General features: G+C 34.8%; 1 protein-coding gene across 2 annotated transcripts; it reads right to left on the minus strand.

The window, feature by feature from the left end:
- Positions 1-472: 472 nt before the first annotated feature.
- Positions 473-27,996, minus strand: LOC117405639 (motile sperm domain-containing protein 2-like). 2 transcript variants are annotated; one of them, XM_059030036.1, is made up of 15 exons: positions 27,912-27,996; positions 27,767-27,809; positions 25,468-25,623; positions 20,668-20,754; positions 18,477-18,631; positions 17,342-17,402; positions 14,679-14,717; positions 14,190-14,314; positions 13,744-13,920; positions 7,248-7,366; positions 6,200-6,293; positions 5,832-5,928; positions 5,187-5,316; positions 3,396-3,501; positions 473-1,768 (listed from the first exon to the last, which is right to left on the minus strand). In XM_059030036.1, the coding sequence occupies exons 1-15, from the start codon at positions 27,945-27,947 to the stop codon at positions 1,616-1,618; spliced, it is 1,578 nt and encodes a 525-aa protein (XP_058886019.1). In that variant the 5' UTR covers positions 27,948-27,996; the 3' UTR covers positions 473-1,615. The 2 variants fall into 2 exon arrangements, with proteins under 2 accessions (XP_058886019.1, XP_058886020.1); XM_059030037.1 differs by lacking the exon at positions 20,668-20,754.
- Between the last annotated feature and the right edge of the window lie 2 nt (positions 27,997-27,998).

Here is a 27,998-nt window from a genome sequence, read left to right on the forward strand (position 1 = left end):
AAGTAAACATTTCAGCAGACACCATGTTTTGAATGAACTTGTTGATTACTGTCCTCCATCACAAACTGTACTAAAGGAATTAATCCAATGTGTAAAAAACCTAAAAAAATAAACCTCAAAGAATGTTTCATAAGCTGGTTTATCTAAAAATATTTGCATAAAGAAAAAAAAAATGTATTCTTAAATGTTGTATAATTATTTCTTGTACAATACAACCGTTTTATAATGCAAACATAAGGAAGAAATAGCAGTACAACAATTAAACAGACAACTGCTATTAAATTTACCAAACCATAAAGTGCTTCTACAATTCATAAGAATATCTTCTCATGTGCTGTTATGACACAGCAGGATTATTAAGCATGGAACAGTACATGTATTGCAATTGTAAATATGCGTGTTAACAGGTTTAACCATTAAATGAAAAGGATGACAAACAAGTATAGGAAAATAAAAATAAATACGCCACTGCTCAAGTTTCCAAGTTGCAGATAAGCCTGCTTCTTTTATTCAATATGTTTAAACAGTTGGACAGGTCATGTACCGAATTTGATGAGTAGTACAGCTGTGTGTCACTTTAGGAACACACTGACGCTCAATCAATCAGAACGTAATGGTGAAAATCAAGTCCTATATAAAGCACTTGTTCTTACTACAAGTCTTGTCATGTCGTCGACTTGATGCTCAACAATGCTGTGCCTCCCTTAATCAACATGAATTTCAAAATATATTATTTAATATATCCGGTCCATACTGTTTCAGATGAGACCCTAGACAGATTACATTACATTTAAAGTTAAACATTTCTACTATTTCATGCAAGAACTTCTAGGTCATTATTATCAATTATAAATATTTTATAAATAAGAAATACAAAATGTTGCTTTAAGTATTAATATTTTCACTCTTATAAATACCTAGTACTGCTAGTTATGAAAACTTTTTTTTGATAAATACTGTAATTTGTAACTGACATAAATCGGATATACATCAATGTAAATATAAAATATGATTATACATTTTATAGGCTTTAGTATATGGAGGGTATTGACATCGATATACCAAAATGGCACCCAACCAGGAATCCACAATGTCTTTCAATACATTTAAAATAAATAGCAGGCAAATGACAACAAATTTATTTAGCTATGCCAATAACCTCATCTTGAACATATATACCAAAATCAGAAAAAATAATTCACATATAATAAATACTTGTGAAATCATTAGTTAGTAAATGGCAACAGTGTTATTTAAAAAAAATAATAATAAAATACCGGTATATGATTATCCAAGAAAAAAAAAAAGTTTCAAACTATTTTAATCCTGAGTCTTGATTATTAAGATATACATTATTTCCAGTGTTTCTTCTTGTGCATCTGCACACAGTAAATCCATCCTTATTTACCAAGTTTCTCAGCAACAAACAATGGCAGAGTTATTTAGATGCACCTGCAATCATCCATCTGATACTTGCATACCACAGGCTTCATTATTTTGGTCTACACAGTATGAAGGTTCTTCATTTTGGCTTTTTTGCTGAAAATAGTACCTATTATTTAGGAGCATCTGAATACATGCAGCAAGTAATCTGTGATTTTGAAAGACAGCCTTCTTACAATCTACTCCTGTCTGTGTAAAGAAGATACAAAGCTGAACATGTAATAGCCATTAGCAAGGACACCAAACCCATCAACATCTTCTGGAACCACAGGCACTCATCAATCTGTTCTTCACATCGTTTATTGCTTGCCAGCAGCCTGATGATCTGGAAGCACAAAAACAAAACAAAACATAGAAACTAATTTGATTGAAGTTATCAAACTGTTTGTTAAGGCATGTTAAAAGTAATGTAGACCTAAACTGATTTGCATCACACATATTACACTGTGGTTAGAAGTGTTCTAAGCAAGGGCTGGATGGAATAAATACATTGGGGCAGTTGCCATGGAAAAAGAAAAATAAGGCTCACCTTTCCATGTAGTTTTCTTTTAGCCAGAGAAATTCTCCTTCCAAATGCAATTAACCTAATTAATATTAAAATACGGGAGGGTATATTTAAATTTTTATGTCTGACTTCCAATTTGGCCTCGAGTGACTACAGATATCGTACTTTCTTAAACTGGGTTTCCACGAAGTTGTAAGTTTGTGTTGAAGCACCGTAAGTGCTGCCTGGCATTTGGCTGCCAATTTTTTTTTTTTTTTTTTTTAAAAGCCACAATAAACGAGATAGTGTTACATAAATACTTATTTTAATAAATAAATCAAAAATAAACATTCCATAAGAAAGCGCTGTATACTATACTTTTTTTACAGCATATTTATTATAAATCTATTATACACAAACCACAGCTTCAGAAATTCTGATCGAACGGAGCTAAAATACCAGGTTAGGTTAATGATATAAAAATCATCCAGTCAAAATGTTTAGTACAGTACATGTTTTAAATAAATCGGTAATATATCAACAATAGGCTACCCTACTCGCCTTCACTTAATCACTTAAGAGATTATTATTATTATTATTATTATTATTATTATTATTATTATTATTATTATTATTATTATTAATAATAATAATAATAATAATAATAAATATGTGAAATACGTGAATCCACATTTCTCAGGGATGGTGCAAGGCTTTTGTGAGAAGCCTTTTTTTTTAATAGTCTGGTTTTTTTTAAAACAAATCTTGCTCAGTGAATTGGGCTCAAGCCTGATGTTGTCAGTAGCCCACAGCAATAACACAGCTATGCTAATTTAATATATATTTAGGTATAAACGTCATTTTTTCCCCCCTTGGTAAGGTACCTACGATAGATACTACTTAAGGCTAGTGTACAATGAATTGCACCTTATTGCTAAGGGACAGAACAATTTAGGCTAAAGCAATCATCTATCTGATGTCTGATAACCAATCATGAAGATAACAAAAGTAAGTGCAAAGGGCTTTGTTATTTATTTATGTATTTATTGCAAAGGGTATTTTTTTATTTTTTATTTGTAGTAGTTTCTGGTCAATTGTACAGCTTTTTAGCGTGAGGAGGCAATTTCCCCTCCCTTTGAAGTCAAACAGTGTTTTAGACGTGCACTCGTGCACTAATGACTGTGGACTGACAGAGTGATGACTTTCTAAGCTGCGTGGAATCCCGGCCATTGTTGTATATTCATTTTATTGAGAACCATTTCACTTTCCAATGCTTGACATTCATACAGGAATTTCTCTACCTCAGATTTTCGATTACCTTACCTACATTTAATTAGGTGCTGTGAATGAAGATTAGTGCTAAAAGCATACTTCCAATTTGTGAGACTATGAGGTATTTAGAGTAACTGTTTAGGTAATTTACTGAAATGTAATAACAACATTTAAGAATCTGCAAGGAGTCACCTACCTTTGAATGCAGGTCTTCCTGGTTGTTTTTGATGTTGCTGTGTAGAGGGTTTTCATCCAGTAACAAACTCATAGGTTTACTGCTTTCAGTAACATGACATCTTAGCCTAATTGCATAAAGAACAAAAAAATTAAATAAAACACAACATGATGTAATGGAAATGTACCAGTATACTTCTCATCTATAACTAAGGAGTAACACTAAAGATACATCTTGACTTTTCCAAATAGTTTTTTTTTCAATTTTGCTTAATTTGACATTTTGTTGAACTGACAAACATCATGCATCTTAGATTTACAGAATATTGACAAAGTTGTGGTTACAAAATTTTAAAGTTGGTTGCTTTTCTGCAAAGGAGAATCCGCCCCTAACCAACACGTCATTAGCAAGCGCATAAAAGCTCTGTGTGTTATTCTTCCATGTCGCTTCTTTTTGTTTCGGCTCCTCAGTCAAGCGCTGGGAAGCCGAAACGGGAGTTGACCGCTTAGAGCCTGGAGGAAGGGCTGCCCTCAGCCACTGATTCCCTGAGGTTTCCCCCTCAGCGGTTCGTATTTAGTTCTGCGGGGTGAGTGGTTGGGTTGGAGAGGCTGGGCATGACTGCGCTGGGGTACGGGCCATGTCTCAGCTGCTGATTTTCATTAAATTCGATATTTGGGGGATAGGTAGCAGGGCGCCACTGTGGAGCGTGTTCATTATTTATTACTACTGATTCATGGTTTGGGGGCCTCGTCTTTTTGGGGGGAGGTGGCCCATAACCACTTCCTATCTGCGGCACTGTGATGCATGTAACTGTTCATGTTTTTCCAGCCGGCCTCGCGCAGGTAGCCGTCGGGCACCCACGGACGAGGCCTCCGGCCAAATTTATCTTTCACTCGGGCCCTGAGTGACCATCACACTCATTGGGATCCTAAGCGCACTTCACAGTTCATAAATCATCTGCAATTGCAAACATCATCATTCATTAACCGCCATTCATTCATTGCGGATTCTCTGTGCTGAATAGAGACTTTTTTTTTTAATGACGCCTAAATATAAAAGGTACTAACAAATTACAGTTTATCCGGACATGCAAAACAGTGTATTGGGGAAGAATGTAGAAAGAATATTTCATATATATAAAGTTTAAAAAACATTTGAAAAAAGGTTTGAAAACAGCAACAGCACTAATAATGTATTTATTATAATACTTTCATTGAATGAGTAATTTGTTTTGAATAGAATACAGATCAAGTAAAAGAAGAGAACACGTCATCCTCAAAGAAGGCACAGGAACACTCTTGGCAAACAAAGGGAATTCTCTTACTGGTTTCAATGTTGATGGCTGTCACTGTGCATTACTTAAAAAGGGCAAAAAATAGAATTGTTGATTTAAATACTACAGATAATGTACTCCACAACAATAAACCATAAGCTACTAAAATTATAGAGCACAATCAGGCCATAGTTTAGCTTTTTCATTTCCTTTACTTGTTCATATTAGCACTATAACAGGAATCTTGGCATTCATCCTTGGTGTGGTTATTAATCAAATCTTCTTCTCGAGGATCTCTATTGATACAACTCCCATCCAGAACTCCAAATGTTTTTTTTTTTCATATAGATATAGGATGACGCCACCTGAAAACATCACTGCATTAGAAAAAGGTTAAAAAAAACCTCTATATAGCCCTTAATTTTAAATTTGTTTTCAGACTGTTCCTCTGTTGAAACATGTTTTTTCAACTGAATCTACCCTAAATATGTTAGATTCCAACACACCGTAGTCTACTGTTTTGCTGCTACAAAACTTACCTATGTTCCATGACTTTGGTTTTTGGTACTTCCTTCCAAAACTGGGACAGATCAGGAGTGCCAGCTCCTGTACTTTGGTCCATTTCAGCTGCCATTACCAGGAACCGGTCCTGAGGAGAAGCTTCACATCCTGAAAATATAAGCGATCCATTGATTTAAAACTTGTTTCTTCTTCAAATAGAGTTTCTCCTGCTTTAAACTGGAAGTCAGAATATCATGCCATATAATGTCAATATGGGTGCAATTTTAATCTGACAAGTGTTTTGGTAATTGGGAATAGAAAGAAAACTGTAAATTGCTAAAGCCAGATTTACCCCTTGTTTTCAGTTGTAATATTTAGTTATACTTTTTGCTTTACTTTATGGGGGCATCTGAAATATGTTACAGTGCTCCATTTATAAACTCCATTGGGATCAGTGCCACCCCTTACTGTGAAATGAAGGGTCAGGAAGAGAAAAGAACACCTCAAAGAAAAACACTTAACATTTTACTTACTCATATAAAGAAAATAGTGCACTCATCCAGGGCTCACGTGATGCCCTACTTTAAACATTCCATGTGTCCAAAGTCATGAGTTGCTCTAAGGAACAAAATTGTCAGACACTAAAATGAACTATTATTTCTGTGTTTGAGAAATACACGTACCTCCATGAAGGGACACAACAATGTCTACGGAAGTACCCGGCTCAAAGCTGCTATTACTGGGCTTCACTCTGTATTTCTCGGGGGCTGTTGTCCTCACCTGAGAAAAATCAAAATAAATATATATTCATAAAAACCTGTTTACAATTATTTTATATAGAAATATGCTTTTTTGTTCCAGTATAAGGTTTTCTGCATTATTTATTTATTTTTAAATAACATTAAACAGCGTGTTTTATAACTAGAACTACTCTCAGAAAGCTAAGGGTTCCTACACATACCTAAGTTGTTGTTCTCAACTTCTGAAAAATGAGCAGGTTTACTTTTTCACTATTTTCCCTGAAACTACAGACACATCACGACGGACTTACCTTAAAGGCAACTAGATTTTTGGTCACATTGTTAAGGACTATCAGGCTTTTCCTTTCACAGTCCTTTGATCCGAAATGAAGTTCTTCAGCAGGGCTGCAAGAAAAATGATTTTTTCATTTTTTTATTCTGTAAAAACAAGTTTTTGAGGTGCGTTTACATATGCATCATATACCCAAATAGCATTAAAATATGGATTACAAAATGTTCTGCCAGTAATTGCCTGCCTGCCTGCACCCCCCCCCCCCCCCCCAAACAAGCACCATTTAAATTAAAAATAGAACAAATATGAATTGCTTTGACAAAATTTGAAGGTAAGGAAAATTATTACAATTTTACCCAAAGCAATTACAGTTTCTTCTAGCATTTGTATATAATTTTCATTTTAAGATGGGAGTACTATTAGCTTATATAACACGTAATCAGTGTCATTTTATTTATATTGCATTTTGTTTTAAATGCAAAAAAGACTGAAATGTGTTTTCAATTTCTGACTGAGTTCAGGCTCAATTAAAATGACAAGCCATTAATCTCTCAGATGGATTTTCAATAGTTATTTCAGAACATGTACAGTAAACTACGTACAATTCATTTTAAACAATAATTTCCCTTTTGCCTTTCTCTACATAGTTTTTCCCTAATAAAGAAATGAAGTAGTTTATGAATATCCTACTATATATAAAAAAGTGGAATCTAAAACACCAGTTTCCTATAATATACTATAGGATATTATAGTTAAACCCTTAGATTGAATAGTGACATGTGGAACCACATGACCAAAAATAGTTGTGTTGTTGCTCAAAAAATGGTCCACAGTCGAGCAGTCAGCTGTGTCCTCTTGCTCCACCCCATTTCTCTTGATAAATCATTTCTAACAAGGCAGAAAAACAAAGACTGCAGTGTTCACCTTTATGGTGGAACACCTTTTCCCTTTGCCTGTTACTGTTTCAACCCTTGGTACAACAGTTTTCCCCCCTAGAAGCCCCATCTCCAGTCAATATATCTCCAGAAAATAGCGTATTTGGATATCACTTTATGGGTTTGGCATACCTTATATGAAGCAGTGGTCCTTTGAATACTGTTACAGGTTTCTTGGCTGTTTTTGTTCTGCTTGTACTATCTACTTTGTCACATTCATCTAGCTTTAGGCTTTCTTCTAGAAAGTTTACCTGTGTATAAGAAAACAATAGTGTTAATGCAATTTGCTGACATTCTTAAAAATGTACGTATGTCTAACAGATTCCCTCTTATAAGGTCAATTTGCTTTCTTTTAGCTATTCATAACAATTATTTAAAAAAAAAAAAAAACACATAAAAATACAGAAATAACAATGGCATTAATATTATTCCTATATAGCCTGACAATAACCCAACGGCAGAGAAATATGTTAGTCATGGAAGGGCAGAAAGGTACTTTGTGCTGCAGAAAAGCAATTCTTGCATAACCCAGTAGTTGAAATGAGGAATTATTTAACTTTGTTTTATACTTTCATAAGTGACAAGAACTCACAGCTGGCTTTTCAACCGGGAAATTACATTACATAACAAAATTACATAACTGCCCGAGGTCTGTTTTGGTTTAAATGCTTGTAATAATTCTAAACACTGCTTAGTGAATTTGTTGGGATGAATTCTCTGCCGGGATTTATAGTTTACAGGTAGGCAAACTTTTGACCTGGTTTCCTGGGTAACCATTGTATTTCGACTGCACCTGTATTTTGAGCAGATGTATAGGATAAAGGTGGCCAGATAGCGATCATCTGTTGTGCATAGCTCCTTTAAGTTTTATTCACTTTTAATGATTTGAGTGTTGAAATGCAGATACATTATACAGCAGCTGCAGAGAACATTAGATGCAGTCTCACAATCTTTTTTAGTTTATGACCTGGTTATCTACAAGTCTTTTGATAAATACTTGTCATGGAAAACATTTATTAAATAGTCTGGTTTCTTTTTACTATTTACTACATAGTTAGGGATCAAGTCCACAACAAGTAGACACTAATTTATTACTACTATAATGCTATAATACTATATCTTGCTCTTATTGTATGACCTGTATTGTAACACTTGAATGTATTTGTATTTGCTTGCGATTGTAAGTCGCCCTGGATAAGGGCGTCTGCTAAGAAATAAATAATAATAATAATAATAATAATAATAATAATAATAATAATAATGCATAATGTATACATTATTAAACAATGTGGATTCAGAGCAATATTCGACAGTGTAGTTAAGCATTAGAATGCCACTAAATTTATGTATTTCAATATTGTGAGGTAGGTAGAAACCCATGGATTAGCCTGGTATTCCATGACCCTGGCCTGGAGGTTTCCCCATGATCTTTGTACATTATGTCATTTCACCACCATGACTTACTTGGTGTGCTCCAGGTTAAAAGATATAGCGACACTGTAGCCAGGATTGTATTTTTCACACAAATTTACTGCCTATTGAGAATGTGGCTGACTCTTTCAGAACAGTCTAGTTGCTTTTGTGAATTGAGTACACTACATAACAAAAGCCACTTCAAGCCATTAAGGGTAGTTGCCTTCATAGAGAATGACACATTGTCAATCATCAGCAGCTAGTTTCAGCATCCCCTGGTGGCATAGTGCAAGGGGAAAGGCACCTAGAATGGTTTAGTAAAATGTACACATTGCAAAATTAATAGTGGTTGAAAGGGAAGGTTGTAAATATGATGTATGTAATGTTAAAGGTTTCTGCGACATGATGGGAGGTTAAACAAATGTGGTCACAAAATGGTTACATTTTATTATTAAAAAATGACGGAGAGAACCATATAACCTTGCTGTGTACCACATTAAGACAACATCTCAATGCTAGTTGTCTAACTGATAAAGTATGACCATACATTACAACAAACTTTGTGGACCACCAAATTCAAAAAGGGCAAGGAAGGACCAGCTGGAGAAAAAGCAGGACCATAGCTACCACAGATGCTGGTTCTACCTTGTTTTCCATCCTTATAAAATGGAACATTCTGTTCCCTGAATTCAGACACTTCAAGTATGCAACCCACACTCTTGTTTACATTTAAAAAATTAGTTTTTATTCAAAAAAAAAAAAAAAAAAAAGGTTTAAAAATTCAAGAGTAAAATATGAATCATTGTTTCACAAAATACATTGGTTGCATTGATTGTCAGTCAGTAAGCATTCATTGAACATAATACAGATCTCTTTCAAAGATTCGAGACCAATAGAGCTTTTTATAGTTAAGCAGCTTAAGCTCTGTGTGAGCCACTATGAGCATTAAAGTTAGTCCTCTATAATACAATGTCTTTAAAATAAAAGGATCTACAGTGTAACCTTAATAAAAGTAATCAATAAGTGCACAACAAAACATCTGGTTAGACAGATTTATACAAGTCATTCATCTTTAGTAATGTCTAGTTTTAAAAATCAATACATTCCTTCTAGTACCACATTATCAAGGTAAAAGGTGCTGTGCACAACATTGCTATTGACAATAAAATTAGATTAAAACCTGGCTGCAGATATGAAAGAGGTCAATAATTATTTTATTTCATGAGAGACATAATCTCTTTCTTTCAAAGTACAGTATGACGGGGTACATGGAAGCATGAAGACTACACCATGCTGTACAACACTGGTACATGCATTAGACAACCTTGGAATAGGATCATCAACTTTGAGGGTAGAGAACTTCTTCATCAGTACAAGAATGTAATAGTTTGAGGCCATTTTTTGTCATTTGGTTACTATCCAAATGATTACACAAAATCATGCTGTGTATATTTTATACACCACCTCAGTTCTAAACCCTCTCATTTGAAAATGTGGACCTCATCTGCAACTTAGAATTCTCCTTTACACAAGAAAGTTTTAATTACATGGTGAATTTTAACCATATCTCTAACATAAGACATAGCATTATTTACTAAAACAAAGATAAACCAATTCAATAATAGTATTATATTAATAATACAGTACATCAATTTCTCTAAATGGTGTGTCAGAGTCATTGATCCTACATACTGTAGAAGCTAAAGACAGGTTATCATAATCTATATAGATAAAAACTACACTGAATGAGTTTTTGCAATTTTGCCATTTTCACACAATTTAGCACACTAACTGTTGAGATAATATACATCTTAAATTATCATACTGTTATAAAAAAACACTTGATTTTAGGTAAATGTCAGTAGACAGTATTTTCTTCATTTCCTGGTTCCTGTTATCTGTGTACAGTATTAAATGTACTAGATAGACAGTGAAAGGGTGATTCACTTATAAATAAAGTATTTCTGATTGCAGAAATCTCCATTTTATAGCATTTCTTAGGTAGGCAACAGATCTTAAAAACATTTCTTAAATTACTGTATTTCAAACAAACAAAAATAAAGATACAAAAATACCTTTTTATGTAGCCGTCAATCCCCAATACAATCCAATCTTCAGTACAAAAACAGACAGATTTCAGGTTTACATTTTTTCTGGCCAGTTTAATTTTAAACAATTACAGTAGAACTGTAGCCCATTATGTCAACGTAACCAGTTATTCTTTAAATCTGCAGCTTTTACACGTGATACTACAGAACTGAGGCAAAACTGCAACTGATCACCCTTTGTTTTAGGTGAAAATATTATTTAAACCATTGAAATGTTCCAGTACTCATTATAGAATACCAGAAAGTATTTTTCATCAGAGACTCGAGACAGATATTCATTATTCGTTTTACAGCTGTTGCTGTGTGCATCTCCAGTATGTCCTCCAGCAGGAATACTGCTGTGATGATGAAAGCGAATTCACAGTATTAACAGTTCTATTTTGACATGTAATTGGTCAATTACTGATTTAATATTTAAAATTCATACATACAAAAAGTACAACTACTGTTTCAAAGTGGATGCATCAGTTAAACCTGGTTTAAATGTATAAGAATAAATGATTACAGTACCATAACCGGTTCACTGGAATAAAGTAAAAAAAACAGTTGTGTCTAACTAATATATTATTTGTTTAGATGTTTAGATTCAATTAGAATATAATATACATTTATTTTTCAGTCATCACATCCTGTTGATATTTTAAATCTCAAGCATGCTGAGGTGTAACCCTTAACCTGTCCCCCTGCAACACAGTGCCCCTTAGTGGATGCCCTTTGAGTAATATATAAACCAGAAGTTTCAGCTGCTTTTTTATATCAGTAATACAATTTTATTGTATAACACTATCTTTTGTTGAAGTGGAACACAGACTATCGGTTTCTCGCGTCTGCTAAAGAAAAACTGAGGTCTCCACCAAATACAGTACAAGCAGCTCTTCAACATAACCTCTGCATCAAAAAAAAAAAAAGATATTTAACAGCTGGATAATGTAGGATTCCCAATGGTGCAGACAGCTATGGACATGCTTTGGTTACTGGCAGACTGAAATATGCCCAATTCCACTAACGATACTTTCTGCAATGCATTTTGTATATCAAAGGCACAGTACTGTATTAATTGATATTCAAAGATGAATGCAACAATATCTATTTTCTAAATTCCGACGCAACGCACTAAAACAATTGAAGCCAATCTAGTACAGGTTAACCAGGTCAGAGATTACATGATATATGTTCTGCATTGGTACAACCAGGTAGGCATCAAAGTTATATGGCAGCCAAAATTACAAGCAATGTATTTTGAATGACCATCATCTATCACTGAGTTTCTTACATGACAACTCTGGTATTGGCACTTGACCTAGAGAACCACAGAATGCAGCTATGTACCAAGTATGAAGACATTATTTGAAAGCATTGGGTCTATATGATCTGAAACTCAAGAAATCACACTACCCCAATTGTGAAGGGTACCAGTTTAACCTAAGGTGTTTCCATTAAATTGGAAATATGAATGTATCTCAAATAGTTAGCAGTTAAAAAGATGTTGTCAACCGTGGATTTACAAAAATATATAAGCTCCCCACACGCAATACTTAATTACAGTAGTCTTGCAGCATCAGGAACCTTGACAACTCTACTAGAAAACAAATTCTCAATTAAAAATTCAAAAGAAAAACTAATATTAAAAAAGGCACATATTTCATGGCAGTTCCAGTAGTCACTAGACTGTTGACATAGATTTGTCTTCTGTCGTTTGGTTATCCACAACAAGATATTTCTACTTTCATCTGACTGGCTTGCAATTCTCATACTTCACTAAACACTATAACTGAAATATACCATTGGAGGTTATACAAATGTAGTACTTCATATAGAAAGCGGTGTAGAATATAGAATCTAGATGCCCCTTGAAAAACACAGTGGCGAACTCAGCCAACATTAAGGTTATGAAAATTGTAAATATACCCGTCGTCCAATCCAAGAAGTCAAATTCAGTTTATGACAGCATTACAGAAAGCACTAAATGGAAATACAATAGTTCTACATCAACACACTTGTCTTTATTTTCCACTGCTAGACATTGCTTGCAAATAGTAAAGTAAAAGAAAAGGATAGTAAATAGTTGTTTCTTGATGCTACTGATGCATATTAGGATCTATTACAACCAGCGGTTCACATAACCGGTACACAGGTACGCATGCGCACCAATTAAAAAGAAAAAAAAAAAAACAGACTTCTATATTGTTTTTTTATAAGGCGTACCGTGAGTAGATTTAACAGGAAAGCATTTTTCATAAAGGCAGCGAGGGTGCTCACGCTTACAAGCTCAAACGTATTATCTGGCTGTGACCCATACCTGCCTAACCTCTGGATTTTCCACAGAGACTCAGAGTTTTCTATTCAGTCTCAGGGTCTCTGGGCTCTGTTAACGGCTAAATGAGTCCCCATATTTCACTTAAGAATGGATGGTTCCTACAGTCCCTCCCTCTAGCACTATCACTGGCTGCTTTAAGTTTTTATTTAAAAAAATAAATGAAGAGTGATAGGTGGAACCACTCCAGTTCATATCATCAATAATTTTATTTTAATGGGAACTTGAAACAACCAATGATAGCAGGGATTTTTATTAAGCCGTGCATTCAGAGAAGAGAGATGCAGTTACAGGGAGTGAGCGCAGATGAGAGGAGGTGTCGATGTTTAAAAGCTGTTATATATATATATATATATATATATATATATATATATATATATATATATATATATATATATATATATTTAACAATTTTACTTAAAATAATATATATCCCCCCTGTTATATCCTTGATTAAATCCCTGATTATAACAGGTTACCAATTAGTACCCTCGTGTGGGCTTTTTCGTCCTGAAGTCTGAAGTGTGATGTACTTACTGGATGCAACCTACCTAAAATATGAAGAGGTTTGGAATAGGAAATGGGAATGTCTCTACCAAGATAATGCAGAAAAAGGCTAAATTGTGATAAAGCATAAAATAAGTTAACAATTTAGTTTGCCCTTGCATGAACTACACTCATGACAGAAACCCTGAAATAAAGCTGTCAAAGAAAAGTGTCCCCACTCTCAGGAGGTAGGTGCACTGCTCTGACCTCCCCGCACTGACAAAGTGCATTCAGCTAAATGAGTTACCTTTTCAGACTTTTTGATGTGTTCTTCATTCTGACTGGAGTCTAGGGTGTCCTTGCTTTCTGACTCCGCGTCTTCTTTACTTTCCGTTTCGTCTTCGCTAACAATAGGCCCATTTTCACACATCGGAGTTTGAAAGTCATCGTCTGGCAGAGGAGGGTAGCTATACTTAAAGGTATCCTACACAGCGAAGACAAGGTTTATGTTTATATTTATATTCTCTCCCCCACCTTCCCCCAACACAGAGTCAAAGTGTCCAGAATCTATAGAATTTACAGGCTATATATATTTAAGCATCAACATCCTATGAAACACTAATCCAAATAACTAGTGTACTACAACCTTCTTAAAAAAAGAGGAAAATAAAGATCACTGCTTATTAAAAAGAAACAACAAAATGCATTATACATAAAATTAAAATGGGATTTTAAATGTAACAGAATACTTACAGTGCCTCCCATATGTATAGGGAGATGCTCAGCATCAATGTACTCTTGCACTTCATTCTTGCCTACAAACTTCAACTTGCTAATGGCCTCTGGGCCAAGCCAAGTCTTGACGATCCTCCAGGCAGCTGAAGCAGAAGCATAATATATATTTTAAATGGTAAACATATTTGTTTTATTATAATGGCAGTGAACTATTGTATGTATTAATCTCATCTAGAATGTTCTTGTAATTAAATAAATACATTTTATATTATTATGTTTGAGAGATAAAGTAGATATTAATGTCAATGTTACTTCCAAATACTGAAAGAGAAAGTGAATATGACCGCAAGCAATCATTTTAACTGGATGATGACAATAACCCAACCAGACCAAGAGAATACAAAAGACACCGGCCATTTAGATTTTTTTGGTGCCTTAAAACCAATTAAACTATAAATCAAACAAAAATGTTCTCTATAGTATTAGGCTAGACTTCATGTTACTCACCACTCATGATCCATGGCATTTCATACAGTATCATTTTTGCTGAAAAAGAAAGAAAAAAAAGAACAAGTAGTACGGCAGCTATTGGCCAGCATCGTATGCTTGATTTTTAATATTAAGCATAGGTAGTTCTAAAACAGAAACTTACCAGCATTTTTCATCTCAGTCTTGAAACCTGGTGTAGGCAGGGCTCTATGCTAACTTTTTTTAGGCACATGTGCGCCGAAGTTAAAAAATTTAGAGGCACACATACAAAAAAAAAATAAAAAATACAATTATGTTCTTTTGCTACTTACAAATGTGAACACGCTGAATTTTGTTCACAGTTTTTTTTTTTTTTTTTTTTTTTAAACCTCTCCAATTACATGAAAATTATTTGTTATTTTCCTCATCTTGGTTTGACAAATTTTCAAACGGTCTGGAAACGAGTAGCCATCACACTGACAAATCCGTGAAATTGGCGGGGTATGGGATTTGTAGTTTTTAATGAGTGATTAACAGTGGGCAGTGGACACCAATAAACTACATTCCCAGAGTACATCACGATTGAGCTAAGAGAGTTTAGATTCGACTGAGTTTTTTTTGTTTGCTTTATACTTTCAGCTGAAAAAAAAAATAAATAAATCACGTTTATTTTTTATAGTCAACCTTTAGGAATTTCTAGTTGCACACGTGTGCCTAAATTAAAATGTACATTCGTACAAGCATTTTTTTTTGTCTACTATGCAGAAACCATCTGGATATTTTCATCTCTGCTACTGCACAGATGGCTCTCCCCATCGGCTGTAACAAAAACTGTTGTATGCTTATATGTTAGTGCTTGTTCTGATTTGTCCACAAATCCACAAGAAATCTTGATCCACGTATTGGCCACCACTGAATTAATGGCAGTTTCTGGCTATGAATGACACTAAACTATGGGAAATGTTCACTATTTTATGTAGTTTTTTTAAAAGGCCACAGTCATCAAAAAATAGCAATTTGGTGGTGTATAAATGGAACCAGAAAGACCTGTGGGTGCCAACAGAAACTGGGAACAAACTAATGAGCCTCTGGGGTGAACTGCAAAGTTGAAAACAGAAGTAAATCAGATGTGTCAGTGGCTTCATGAATTATAATGCTAGCATTCTGTAGACCCTCATGTACCTATAAAATCAGATACTCCAGTGATTCTATATATTTTATGGGTTCTATTTTGAAAACAGCTCAAAGGGGCAGTGTGATAGTTATTTTTTCCTCCAAAAATCTGGTTCTATATTTAAATAAGTGTTGCCAAAAGTGAAAAACAAACCTGTTCCAGGCTTATCATTAACATTTTTTAAACATTAACACTATCGCACACAGACTGTAACAGTTACCTCATTAAAGTTGAACTATATTATATATATATATATATATATATATATATATATATATATATATATCATTTTTTATAAAATTAAACATGTAACGTATATAATGAAATAATAATATATTGAACAACTATTCCAATAATAATTTACCAAGACACAGCTGCTGTTTTTGTTATTTTATTCATTACCTACTGTATATGCAGATTTCAAGGGAGCAGATCATGAGAATATTCAGTCTGATAAGATGTTACACCAAAATGGATTTTGCATGCTGAAGTTAAGGGAGCAATTTGCAGTTTGCCTGCCAACTAATTCCAAGAGGCGTCTAATTAAAATAGAAAAAAAAACAAAAAACTCATCTAAAGTAATTAGCACCCTGCACTCTGATAGCTTTACCACTCCCTGCCCTTTACAGGAGAATTACACAATTAAGAACCTCACAATTTGTTCTTATTGTTCAATGTGATGTATTGTATCCCTACGCTTTGTGCTTACTTAGATAGACATCCTAGATTGCTGTAGCCAGTACTGTTCCATGTCACCTTTTCTGTACTAAACAAAATATAGTTCCAGCATTATAATTTTTTTAATTGACAGCTACTGGTAAGCCACCATACCTTTCATAACTTGAATGTTGGAAGTGGCGCGTATATCCCTTCCTGTGTCAGTTTGGGTATTTTAGGTGTATACCTCCCTTTGTTAACAATCTCCAATTTTTCTGAGAAAGTGGTCTTGAAAATTGATTCATAACCAAACTGACTATAAGGTCTCCGTTGTCTGATGACATTTCTTTTTAAATAATCCAAGTATTTTTTCTTTTTTTAGAGAACAAAACGTAGAGCAACCTTATATCACAGGATTAAAGGATCGCTTTGTTGACTTCAAAGTTCAACCACATTATAGAAAATAAAGCAATGTCCGATTGGAAGTTACCAGTGCCAAAACTCCTTAAAAAACCAAGAGGCAAAAGGCCAACTTAGAACAACTTCAGAGTACATTCACGCTGTGATGATCATAGTTGGCTGCCAGCCATTTTTCAGTTCTATTAAAAAAAATATCTACAGCAAATGAAATGTATGTGACTGGGTAGACACATTTGTAGACACACTTTTACAGAATCATTACAGGGGATAATAAAACAAACTATTAAAAAAAGCATCCTTGGTGGCATAATGTAGTAAAATTGATCATTTGAATGGAAAATGAGTATATTACAAAAACAAAACAAACCTTTTTTTATTTTTTGATTGTCTGGCTTTTCACAATGCTGTATGTCACAAAGCACATGCTTAGAAAAAAAAATTTAATACTTACAAAGAAATTTAGGATAATAAACCTTGAAACAGTTAATGATGTATTTCACAAAGTCCATATCCTAGAAGGAAAAAACGGTTTTACAAATAACTGATTATTATAAAATCATTTTGTTTCATCAAGTAAAAATCTATTTACTTGTTCCTTAGGCCCCCATCTGCCTAAAAGGAAAATATAGTAAGTGATTGTACAATTAAAAACCTCAACCATGAAATTAAAAAAAGCCTGGAACTGGAGGTTAAGGAAGAGGCATACACTGGATGTCTATCAGGTACGTACAACATACTGCCTGCAGCCAATGCATGGAAATTGCAAATTTATTTTTATTTACCATATTGTACATAAAGAAATTTAAACAAAAAATGTTTACAATAGACTCTTTAGATATTTTTAGGCTAGTATGATGTAGTAAATTATCCTAATACAGAACTATCTGTGTATTGGGCACATTATACAAATGAAAAAAATCATGGAAACTTGTGAGACTTTATAAAATGATTGTCCTTGAGGCTGTCATTTTATAAGTTATTGGCTAATTATTCTACTTCCGAAACTATGATAACAAAATAATGACTTGTTTTATCTTTCTACAACTGAAGCCTGTGAGAGTTACACATGCAAATCCAGTCATATCTCAAGCAACCTTTTGTAAAGCCACCTTCAGCAAAAGCATGGATTTAGGTATTTTATATTGAATATTGCATTGTTCATTATAATGCTGATGGTACCACTGAACTATTTTAAGCTTTTAGTCAGTGCTCTACAGCTTTTGTAAAGAACTGCCACCTCATTGGTTTCATGAGATCTGAATGTAATAAATCACTCTTTTTCTTCAAGAAATAAGGCAATTGCCTAGTTTCAATTTTTTCTTTTGCCTCTTCTCTTTAACTTGACTTACGAGCTCTACTATAAAAAAAAAAAGACGTTATATTTCACTTGGTATTGAATGTAAACTGTCATTTAACAGTGATTCTAAATGATTCATTTTTGGGGCCGATGAATTCTATTTGAAGCAGTATTGTTTGTTTATGAGGCACAGAATGTATTAGAACATAGACATAACTTTAGAAAATGTAAAATGTATGTATGACGAGTGGGAAAATAAAAAAACAAACATGTATAAATGAAAACTTACAATGTTGCTCAGTCCAGAATCAGTCATGTCAAACACCACCGTCAACGGCATTCCAGGTTCCCTTTTAGCATAGCGCTCCAACCAAAAGGCCACGTATCTCTTTTTGTCCACAACAGTCTTTGCGTCTTTTACATGCAGCTTCACCTTAAACCAAACTAACAACGTAAAATGTTACTAAATTAGACCTTTAAAACAGACATGCAGCATAAACCCAGGCACAAGGTTAAACACTCATTATTAAACATAAGCTCTTGAAGGCAGCAGTGCTGGAGAGACATGTGAACCAATGTTCGTTGTGGAATATAAACATTGTACACTTAGCATTTTCTCCAGTTTCAGAGATCAATGTGCTGCCTAAAGATAGTCTCCATTCCCGGAGCAGACAGGCTTTGATATTACTAAGCCTAGGCAGCAGGAATACAGCAAAACAAAGACATAAATTAAATCTGCAATACTGACCATCAGGGGTCATTCTTCATCCATTTAGCACCACTAAAAACATTGGAAAAGTACATCAGAGTGGTCAACACAAAACAGAGGGCAGTGACTAAGGATTGGATCGTATACTTTGTGCTAATCGGTGTCCCTGAAACCAGTCGTCTGCTGTGACAAAACAGCCACACTGCCATTGCAGAGCAGACATACACATCTTTATATTACCCAAGTCAGCTAGCTTCCTGTTGGAGTGAGCTCACGATATCCTGAAGAGACTAGAGCCTCACAGGCAACCCTATGGCTACTGCTCACTCCTGGTCAACGACCAGCTGTGCAGTTGGCACCAAAGCCTTGAAAGTGATTTACTGTGTTTATCTGTCCTTCCCTGGAGGGAAATTACTCAATCCCTTTCCAAGGCAACTGGTCCTCCTGCTGTGTACAATGCTGACATGGAAACCTGCCAATCTGATTAAAAAAGCATGGAACCAAGCCAACAACCTTGTGGCGCAGAATACAGAAGGATCTGATTAGTTTTAAAATGTAGGGCCTTCATATGTTTAAATTCATGGCCAAAAAGAAAAAGAAAGCAACATGGTGTATTAATTTGCAGAGGAGTAGATTACCAATTGCTGAAAGACATTAGGAACACTGCATTTAAGCCAGTCATGGTAGAATTAATTATCATTTTAATATAATCATATGCTACCATTTGCAACTGCAATTCAATTCTGTCAGAAAGACAATGTTAAACCACTGATCTGTGGCATCTAGCCCTTTAAGGGATTAGACCGACTAACCAAAAAAAGCAACAATGACCTTACCATTTTGTAAGGTTTATTCCAACCTATGATTTATTGTCTTATTAAGAAAGCCCTCTTAAATGCCTACACATTCATTTTTTTCTTCCACAGTAATTATCCTTTTTAAACATCATCCCTTCTTTTAGAATAAGCATGTCTTTTGAACTCTTATAAAATACCCAACTGGCAAAGATAGTTTGCATCAGGAAAATTTCATCACAAAAGATGTGATATAATCAAACTTTGTTTAATTCTAAGTCCCAGAATTAGATGGGCAAGGAGCGTTGAAAATTAAGGCTTTTTATCACAACCAGTGTTCCAAAAATACCGAATCAGATTATCGGATTGCATGGGACTAGTGGATACATCATTTAAATAAATTAATGGTACTGCAAGATAAAAGTTGCAATTACCAAGCAGGAAGTTTTTAAACCAAAAAGTTAACTAGGTTAATCATTACAGTATAACATTAAAACAACTTCAACTGTTGGCTGTACAGAAGTCCTTGGTTTCAGGTTCATTGTCAAATTCAGGTTGTGTTCATCTTGGGGTTGTCATACGAACGGCCCCATTAGAAACTGATGCAGACATTTCACTTTTCCTAAAGTTGATCTGAGATGCAAAGGTTCCAAATTCAGGGAATGAAAATAATTGTAATCCTCCAGTTACATTAATGTGACCCTGTATTCTGTTATGCATGTGACTTTGCACACAGCTTTGGAACCCTTATGCTTTAAGACAGTAATCAGTGCAACTCCCAAAAAGCATAGATGAGACTATGAACTATGAGGATCAGATGGGCTTTTGGAAAAGAGAAATGTATGCATCGAGATAGGGCCCTTTGACCATTGGCTAGTGCTGATCGCAACATGAATAAAAAAAAAAAAAAAATCATATCTGCTTATAGTTTGTTTGTTCTTATTTTTACTAAACGAATAAATACAAATATTACTTACATAATTTGTTTCCTTCTTTATCATACCCATGAAGATAAACTGCACCAGTCTCAAACATCCACCTGGGAATGCTACACTCAGTTAGATCTGTAAAATAAGTGTTTAGTGTTTTTATATTTACCTTATTAAAAGCATAAATTCAATGATACATAAATATAATATCCTTAAGTTAAAAGCTGTCAAGTCTGCTAGAATTATTATTTAACCACTTTGCAGCCTCCATCTGCTATGTTCGATTCCCCAAGTGGCCGTTGGGCAGCCGCCATTGGCCATGTTCGATTTTGTTTCCCTTCTATGCTGTGTAACCATGACAATCCATCATCAAAAAGCTCCAAATTTAGTCAAGCCCTTTGAGGAGCATACAGACTTGTCTCCTTCTACCTACATGACGACTGACAGGGTACTTTGAAAATTATGATTTGATCAGTCTCTTCATCGCTGACTGGCTCCATCAGCCCTATTCAGAAGACTACATAAGAGAGCGAGTGAGGAGCGTCTAGTTATCGCAGAGGGATTTTTTCGACCAAGCAAACATCCTCTATCTTTCTATTTTGGATTTCAACGACAATTGAAAAGATCTAATATATGCAAGCAATTACTTTTATGACATTATAATGTTTAGAAATGTGTTTATTTTAAAACTAAATGCATGTGTACAATCCATGAAATTGACAAAGTTTAGTATAAATTAGAATAAGACACTGTTATATATATATATATCATTCTAAATCTGTATTATGAATGAATATATCAAGTAATAATCAAATGTAGGGAGTAGAGTTGGAGGGGGGTATTTATATATGTGTGTTTATTTTATAGTACTTCTGTGTTGTTGTATATCTTCATTGTTATTACTACGGCAAGACGATTGTATACTGATGAGGAAGTTGGGGGTTACAGTAATATTTGATCTGTATTGTGGTCGGGCATATCATTTAATATTAAAATGTAGGAAGTATTTACTTTACTGTAGATCTGATACTAACTATGGCCAGGTGTTTTCTAACCAATGAAGCAGCGTTTTCTAAGGGATGAGGAAGAGAGAGCAAGTGCTGCAAGAGTTGTTCAACTAGATTCTGGGTAATCTCAAACCCCCGGCAGTGACACAGATTATGTCCAGGAAGAAATGGAAAGTTCCACTTCTGGTCCCAGTGCTGATGGGAGCTCTTTAGGTAGCACTAGTGAAGATGAGTAACTGTATAAATGGGTAATTGTATGTAAAAATAATGTGAGATCAAAAATAATATGTAACAATTGTAAGTCGTCCTGGATAAGGGCGTCTGCTAAGAAATAAATAATAATAATAATAATAATAATAATAATAATAATAATAATAATAATAATAATAATAATAATAATAATAATAATAATGATACAATCAGAACAGCAAGTGGCAGGGAGAGGGTCAGAGGCAGAGGCAGAACACAGAGAGTACCTTCAACCAAACAATCCATTGATGGTGCACAACAGCAAATCCCCTCTGTTTTCATAGGCATTCCTGGCATGACTTGTCAGGTTACAAACAAACACTCAACACTTGATTTTTTTTTTTGCCTGTTCTACACAGATCATAAAAAGAAATAAACTGTAAAACACAGATAGTGCATTGACATTGGTTGCATATGTTCATGTAAAATCATGATTAAGTCTGATGTACACACTTTTGCTAGTTATACAACATTTGTATTGTTATTCAACTTGTTGAAATTGTCCTTGCAAATGTTAACTATGTGGTGAACTTGGTTACAACAAGAACAAGCGTTCTTTCAATATAAAAATTAAAAAACCTGTTCTTGTAGCATGCTTTTTTTATAGCACTTTAAACACATACAAGCGGTCATAAATGCTTGGCTGTGGAGTTACACCTATGGCAAAAAACGCTTGGCTGTAAAGGGGTTAAAGTGGGGAACAAAAAAGAATGACATATGGCCATCACCACCAGTTTGCATATCTTTACATTTATTTTCACTCCTAGGAGCTGGTGAACAAAAAAGTACTCAGAATAATAAAATGAACCACCCCTTCCTACAAATATTTTGTTTCTTGCTAGTATTAGACCAGTGGTTCTCAAACAATTTTCTTTGGTGGCCTCAGAGTGTGGCTATCAACACTTACTGGTGGCAGCACTGCAAATTTTTCCTAAATATACTTAGTTAATTGTTTGAAAAATAAAGAATATGTAGACATATGCACATCTAAATAGTTTTGAATCATTGCTGCTAAATTACAACAGTCCCTCTCTACTGGACTCCAAGTCCCTTCTAACAATAAACTGGAGATATAAAACAGGTGCACTAGTCTCTGGCTAAGAGAACACCCCTCAGGAAGCAAGCAAAGTGTTCTTATAGCCGAAGTGTTCTCCAAGCCAGAGTTAGCCACCAGACATGATATGAATCTAAACTAAAAAAGTAGGCATCCACATTTGACCCGTCTTACTCAAAAAATCTGAGTTGGCTATTTTGTTTTTGCAGTTTGGTTTTTGCTCCATTTAACAGCTTACATCTCTGAAAGTCATTATGGTAGGTCTTTGCAACTTCACCTATGTGTGTATAATGATGCTGCACTGCATACATTTTGATCTGATGAATCTCCTTCTTACAAACAGCGCACACAGCAATTTGCTCAGAAGCTGAATTGCTTGGCTTCAAAAACACTAGAAATTGCATTTCCCACTGGTCCTGAAATGTTCGCTTTTCTTACTTCCATCTTCTGCTTTTCTTAGCATTTGGTTCCACATGGTGTGGATAGGCCTACTGATTTATCAAAAAACTTTCTGATATCCATACTGTTATTTTCACGTTGCTCGACCAAAGCATTCTTTCGTTCACCTAATTTTCTGTGCATTACTTTTAAAAAATGCTACATTTCCCACATGGCATTCAAAAAGCTATTATGTCATGACGTTTCTCACAACTTACTCACACTGCATCTTTAGCACGACACTGCATAACCTCATCTGCTTTATGTTGCCGCCTATGTCCACTGGAAGGTAAACATTGTACATGTTGAAAGACGCTGTGCGAAAACTCAGCACTACACTGCATTATGTGCAACTACGGAGTATATTTTATGTGCTACAGAACACATCTCACGGTACGATTTTACATTCCTGTGTAGCAATTTTCACTGCCGTGAATCAGGTAGTAGCATAGCGGCACTGATTAACACTAGAACTGCCACGGCAGTCATTTTGACAGTTTTCATTTTTAGAATGTAAATTACTCTGCATGTGTGAAAGATACGCGGTTGTCCGCTCCTGACTTTTCCTAAATACATGCAGCCAAGAAGAAACTTGCGTAGGCCAAAATCATAAACCACATCAGGATCCTCACTGCTTATTGTGAACAGAAAGAAATCGATAGAATGGATTGATCAGCAAGATCTCCTCACCTGAACCCTATTGTGCATGCTTGAGACATGCTACAGAGGGCGATAGCAGCATGTGCTGTTAAACCCCAGGACAATGCAGGAGGTCAAGGACACCCCGATTCAAAAATGGGTCCAGCTTCCACAAAAACACATCTGGGGTCTGATTAGTGGGAGTCTAACGACTATGCATGTCAGTACATGTGATAGAGTCCAGTACAATGTACAAGTCTGTTCTACTCAAAGATAGATAAGGAATAATAACAGTTGTGACTGCAGTTCAGTGGAGGTTCAGTACGAGTACAGTACAAATCAGCTTAGGGCAATAGGATCCAGAGGGATGGGAACACAGAAGCCTTTTTTTCTTTTGTATTTCAAGAGTTGTATTTAACCTTGAAGTCTCGCCTGACAGTTCATTGAAAATTACCTCCAATCCTCACAAGTCCTAAAATATCGTAGAACAATAGGTTGAAAAAGAAGAGGCATCCGACTCCGCAGTGTACGGCCTCAATGTTAAGAAGTTCTGGATGAAGACTTTTAACTACTTCATTAGATTATTTATCTAAATAAAGCAGCAACATACATACAGTTTCAAACTTTCTCAGAATGACTTTCCCTGTAAATCGAAATGTGTTCTCAGCCTGAAACTAATCACAAAGGAGAATTACATTAAAACTAGATCTAAAAGTCTTACAATATCCCTCACAACCACATCACTTACCAAAACAATCACACCAATACTACAATTAAAGTGTTTCATGTTCAACCCAACTATCTGTGCCACTGGACAAAATCCTGCTTGCGATCATCCTCAATACTCTGTATCATTTATCATCAAGATAATTCAATTCAAAAACACGTTACGTTAGGCAACTTTCACGTGATTTGATTGGCTCTTGTAATGCTTTATTTGCATATCTCCCTACAACCCATTTTTTATATATAAAGTATCTTGTTGCCCAATGAAAAATCACATCGAGTCTGGTGTGTGACGGCCTTAGAAACACAAAGCATTTTGCTGCTCATATAGAGTAGAAAGTGTATTTAAAAAGACAATTTATAAGAAATAGGAACTACCCTTTCCCAGCATGAAAGATAAAGAAAAGGGTCAGATTGAGTTTAACTTTATACAGAGTAAGGTGTAATTCAACAAGCAGACATACAGAACATACACACTCAAAAAGAGGAAGAGGTTAAACGTGGCAGGAGGAATTAATGGCAGAAAAGCTTTTCAGTATCAGTACGGTGGAATCACTTTCACACTATTAAATGGTGATAAATAGAAGAATATTACTTTTAGAAAAATCATATATTATATATATATATATATATATATATATATATATATATATATATATATATATATATATATATATATATATATATATATATATAAAGAGTATAGGTTATTACTGTTCTGTCAAGAGACCTTACCGTTTACTTTGAATTCTTTTCTCCATTGAAAACTTTCATCAATCATCTTTAAAGCATCATCCACATTTTGCAATCTCCACTGCAGGTAACAACCTGCCAGAGCATCATCCTTCTGCAGCCTCTCCACATCTCTAGAATCATATTTGTCTGTTTTGTCTGCAACAAACATAATAGTAGTTATTAAAGTTGTCATGGACTTCCACTGACTATATAGCTCTAAAACGCAAAGTCATGAAAGAAAGGAATGCTATCAAACATGTACTTTCAATTCAAAACAGGACATCTGATACTACTCCAGGTCAAAGAAAATTCTCAGTTTGCATGGCTTCCAGTAAATCTGTTATACTTGCACTTCCTAGGTCATTCTGGCAGGTTCTGTCAGGGTCAAAGCAAGCTACTTGCTGCAAAGCATGCCAGTCAATAGGGAAAGAAGCAGAGGGAGAATAACTTTAGACAAAGCCAGTGACATGTTACTTTCACAAAGTAACAACACCAGTATTCCAGTTAGTCAACAGTGCTCATGCTAGCATCACCTTCACAAATCCCCCTTCACTGCTGCCCCTAGGCTTATACTGTATATGTGGGGGTCTTCGATGTCTTAAAATACTTAAAATCAGGTGATCCCCTCACAAAGCCCAGCAGGCAAGAAGCAATACTGTATAAACATATAGTTTCTTTGTATTTCATTTTCTATTGTAATTTCATTACATCATCTGTTCAATAAATCATTTGGGATGTTTGTCTTGATCTCCTAAAGTAAGAGTATCTGTGCAATGAGAATGGAATACATACAGTATCAGTGCTCACTACACACACATTACTAGGGTTACCCAGCTCTGGCCCTTAAAAATAAGGTAAATAAAACAGTAGTGGACATTAGCTAGATTCGATACTAAAGTAAATAGCCTACTTTAAGTGCTACAGTTGCCCAAATTTAATTAAAATACAGATCATGTAAAATGCATAATCACGATGACAGGTGGGTCAAAGGGTGTTAAAATGTGAGTAAATATATAAAGCTCCCAAAAACGCTGAAAGGCTAGATTTCCACCACTATTACAGGGGTTATACCATCAAGAGTTAAACACCTACGATTATGAAACTTGTTTTTTTTATTATTTATTTATTTATATGTATGGCAAAGTTTACTAGTATTATAGTACCATCACCCCTACCCTAAAAGTAGAAAACATCTTCTAATTCTTGTAACAAACTTTGATGTAAAGGTCAAAATACTTTTTTTTTTTTTTCTTGAAAACATAACAAATAAGGTTCATGCTCCAACAACTCAGCTAAATAAAATACAAGTATATTTTTGTAAAATATATATGACTTATTCCTTAGTGTATGCATATGCCTTATTTACCCAGAAAATGGTATTGGCTGTGCTTAAATGTGTGAAAAAAAAGTATTACAGAACATAGTGTTACTAATACTGATACATAAACCATTCCCACCATTGGCCACTTTGTTAGACATTGTCAGAAATGTAGCATTTTCCTGTGTTTCAAACTACTCAGGTTTTCTATGTCTGCACAAAAGCACATCAATAAAAAGTGATTAAGACCTAGAAAGAAGTTAAATTCCCAGTAAGTAATTCAAGATAGACCAGGAGGTGGTTCTTACTGGAATTGTGCACCCCTGTCCTTGCGTTTTTGTTACCCGATTTTGGTGAAGTCCTGCATTCAACCTGTCACAATACATTTTTCAGGTTTCAAAGGCACCGACTGGCACTAGTCTTTGCCTGCCAAAACTTAATTTAGGTAGACCACACTGTTTATTGTGGTTTGTGAAACCAGCTGTTTTAGGATAAATACGTTTCTAATCCAAGAGCACTTCCTTTGACAGGACTCGACACTGTTTAAAGGGGTGTGAGGCTCAGGTTGTAACAGGTGCAACAGGTGGGGAAACTGAACTGGTGTATTAAGAACGCTGGATTAGGGTCAGGCTACAGAGTTCTGACCAATCAGACCAAAAAGACTGCAGCACAGCTGGCCATAGTTTTAAACCAAAGTAAATGAATATATTACTTGAACCATTTTAGTTGACTGGCAATACAACACAAAGACATATTGTTAACACTTGTTTACAATAATACTAGAATTATCATTTTTGCACTCCAAAAAAATTACTTAAATTACCTGCACTTCTTACGAAAAAAATTTAAATTATGAATGGCAAATTCAAAATAACATATCCGTTTACTTAAAGACCTGTACTATTTCGTATAAATACATAAATAAACTAAATTTAATAGCATATCCTCAGTAATGCAGGAAGAAAAATAAACATGTTTTACCTTGCAAATATTCATTTATGAACCGCTGTCTCGTCTCGTTTTCCTGTTGACATAACATATAAGTCGACATTAATTAGAGGTTAATTATCTTTAAAGCAATAGTAAAATACACTACTGTTAAACTTTTGTCTAATAATTTGTGTACCATTTCCGCTTCAGCGTTGCTTATAATATCCGCCATGTTCACCCACTCTGAAGACACTAGTGACGTCAACAGTCCGCTGAGGCAAGG

This window comes from Acipenser ruthenus, chromosome 9 (assembly GCF_902713425.1).
Source record: "Acipenser ruthenus chromosome 9, fAciRut3.2 maternal haplotype, whole genome shotgun sequence".
Classification (NCBI taxonomy): Eukaryota; Metazoa; Chordata; class Actinopteri; order Acipenseriformes; family Acipenseridae; genus Acipenser; species Acipenser ruthenus.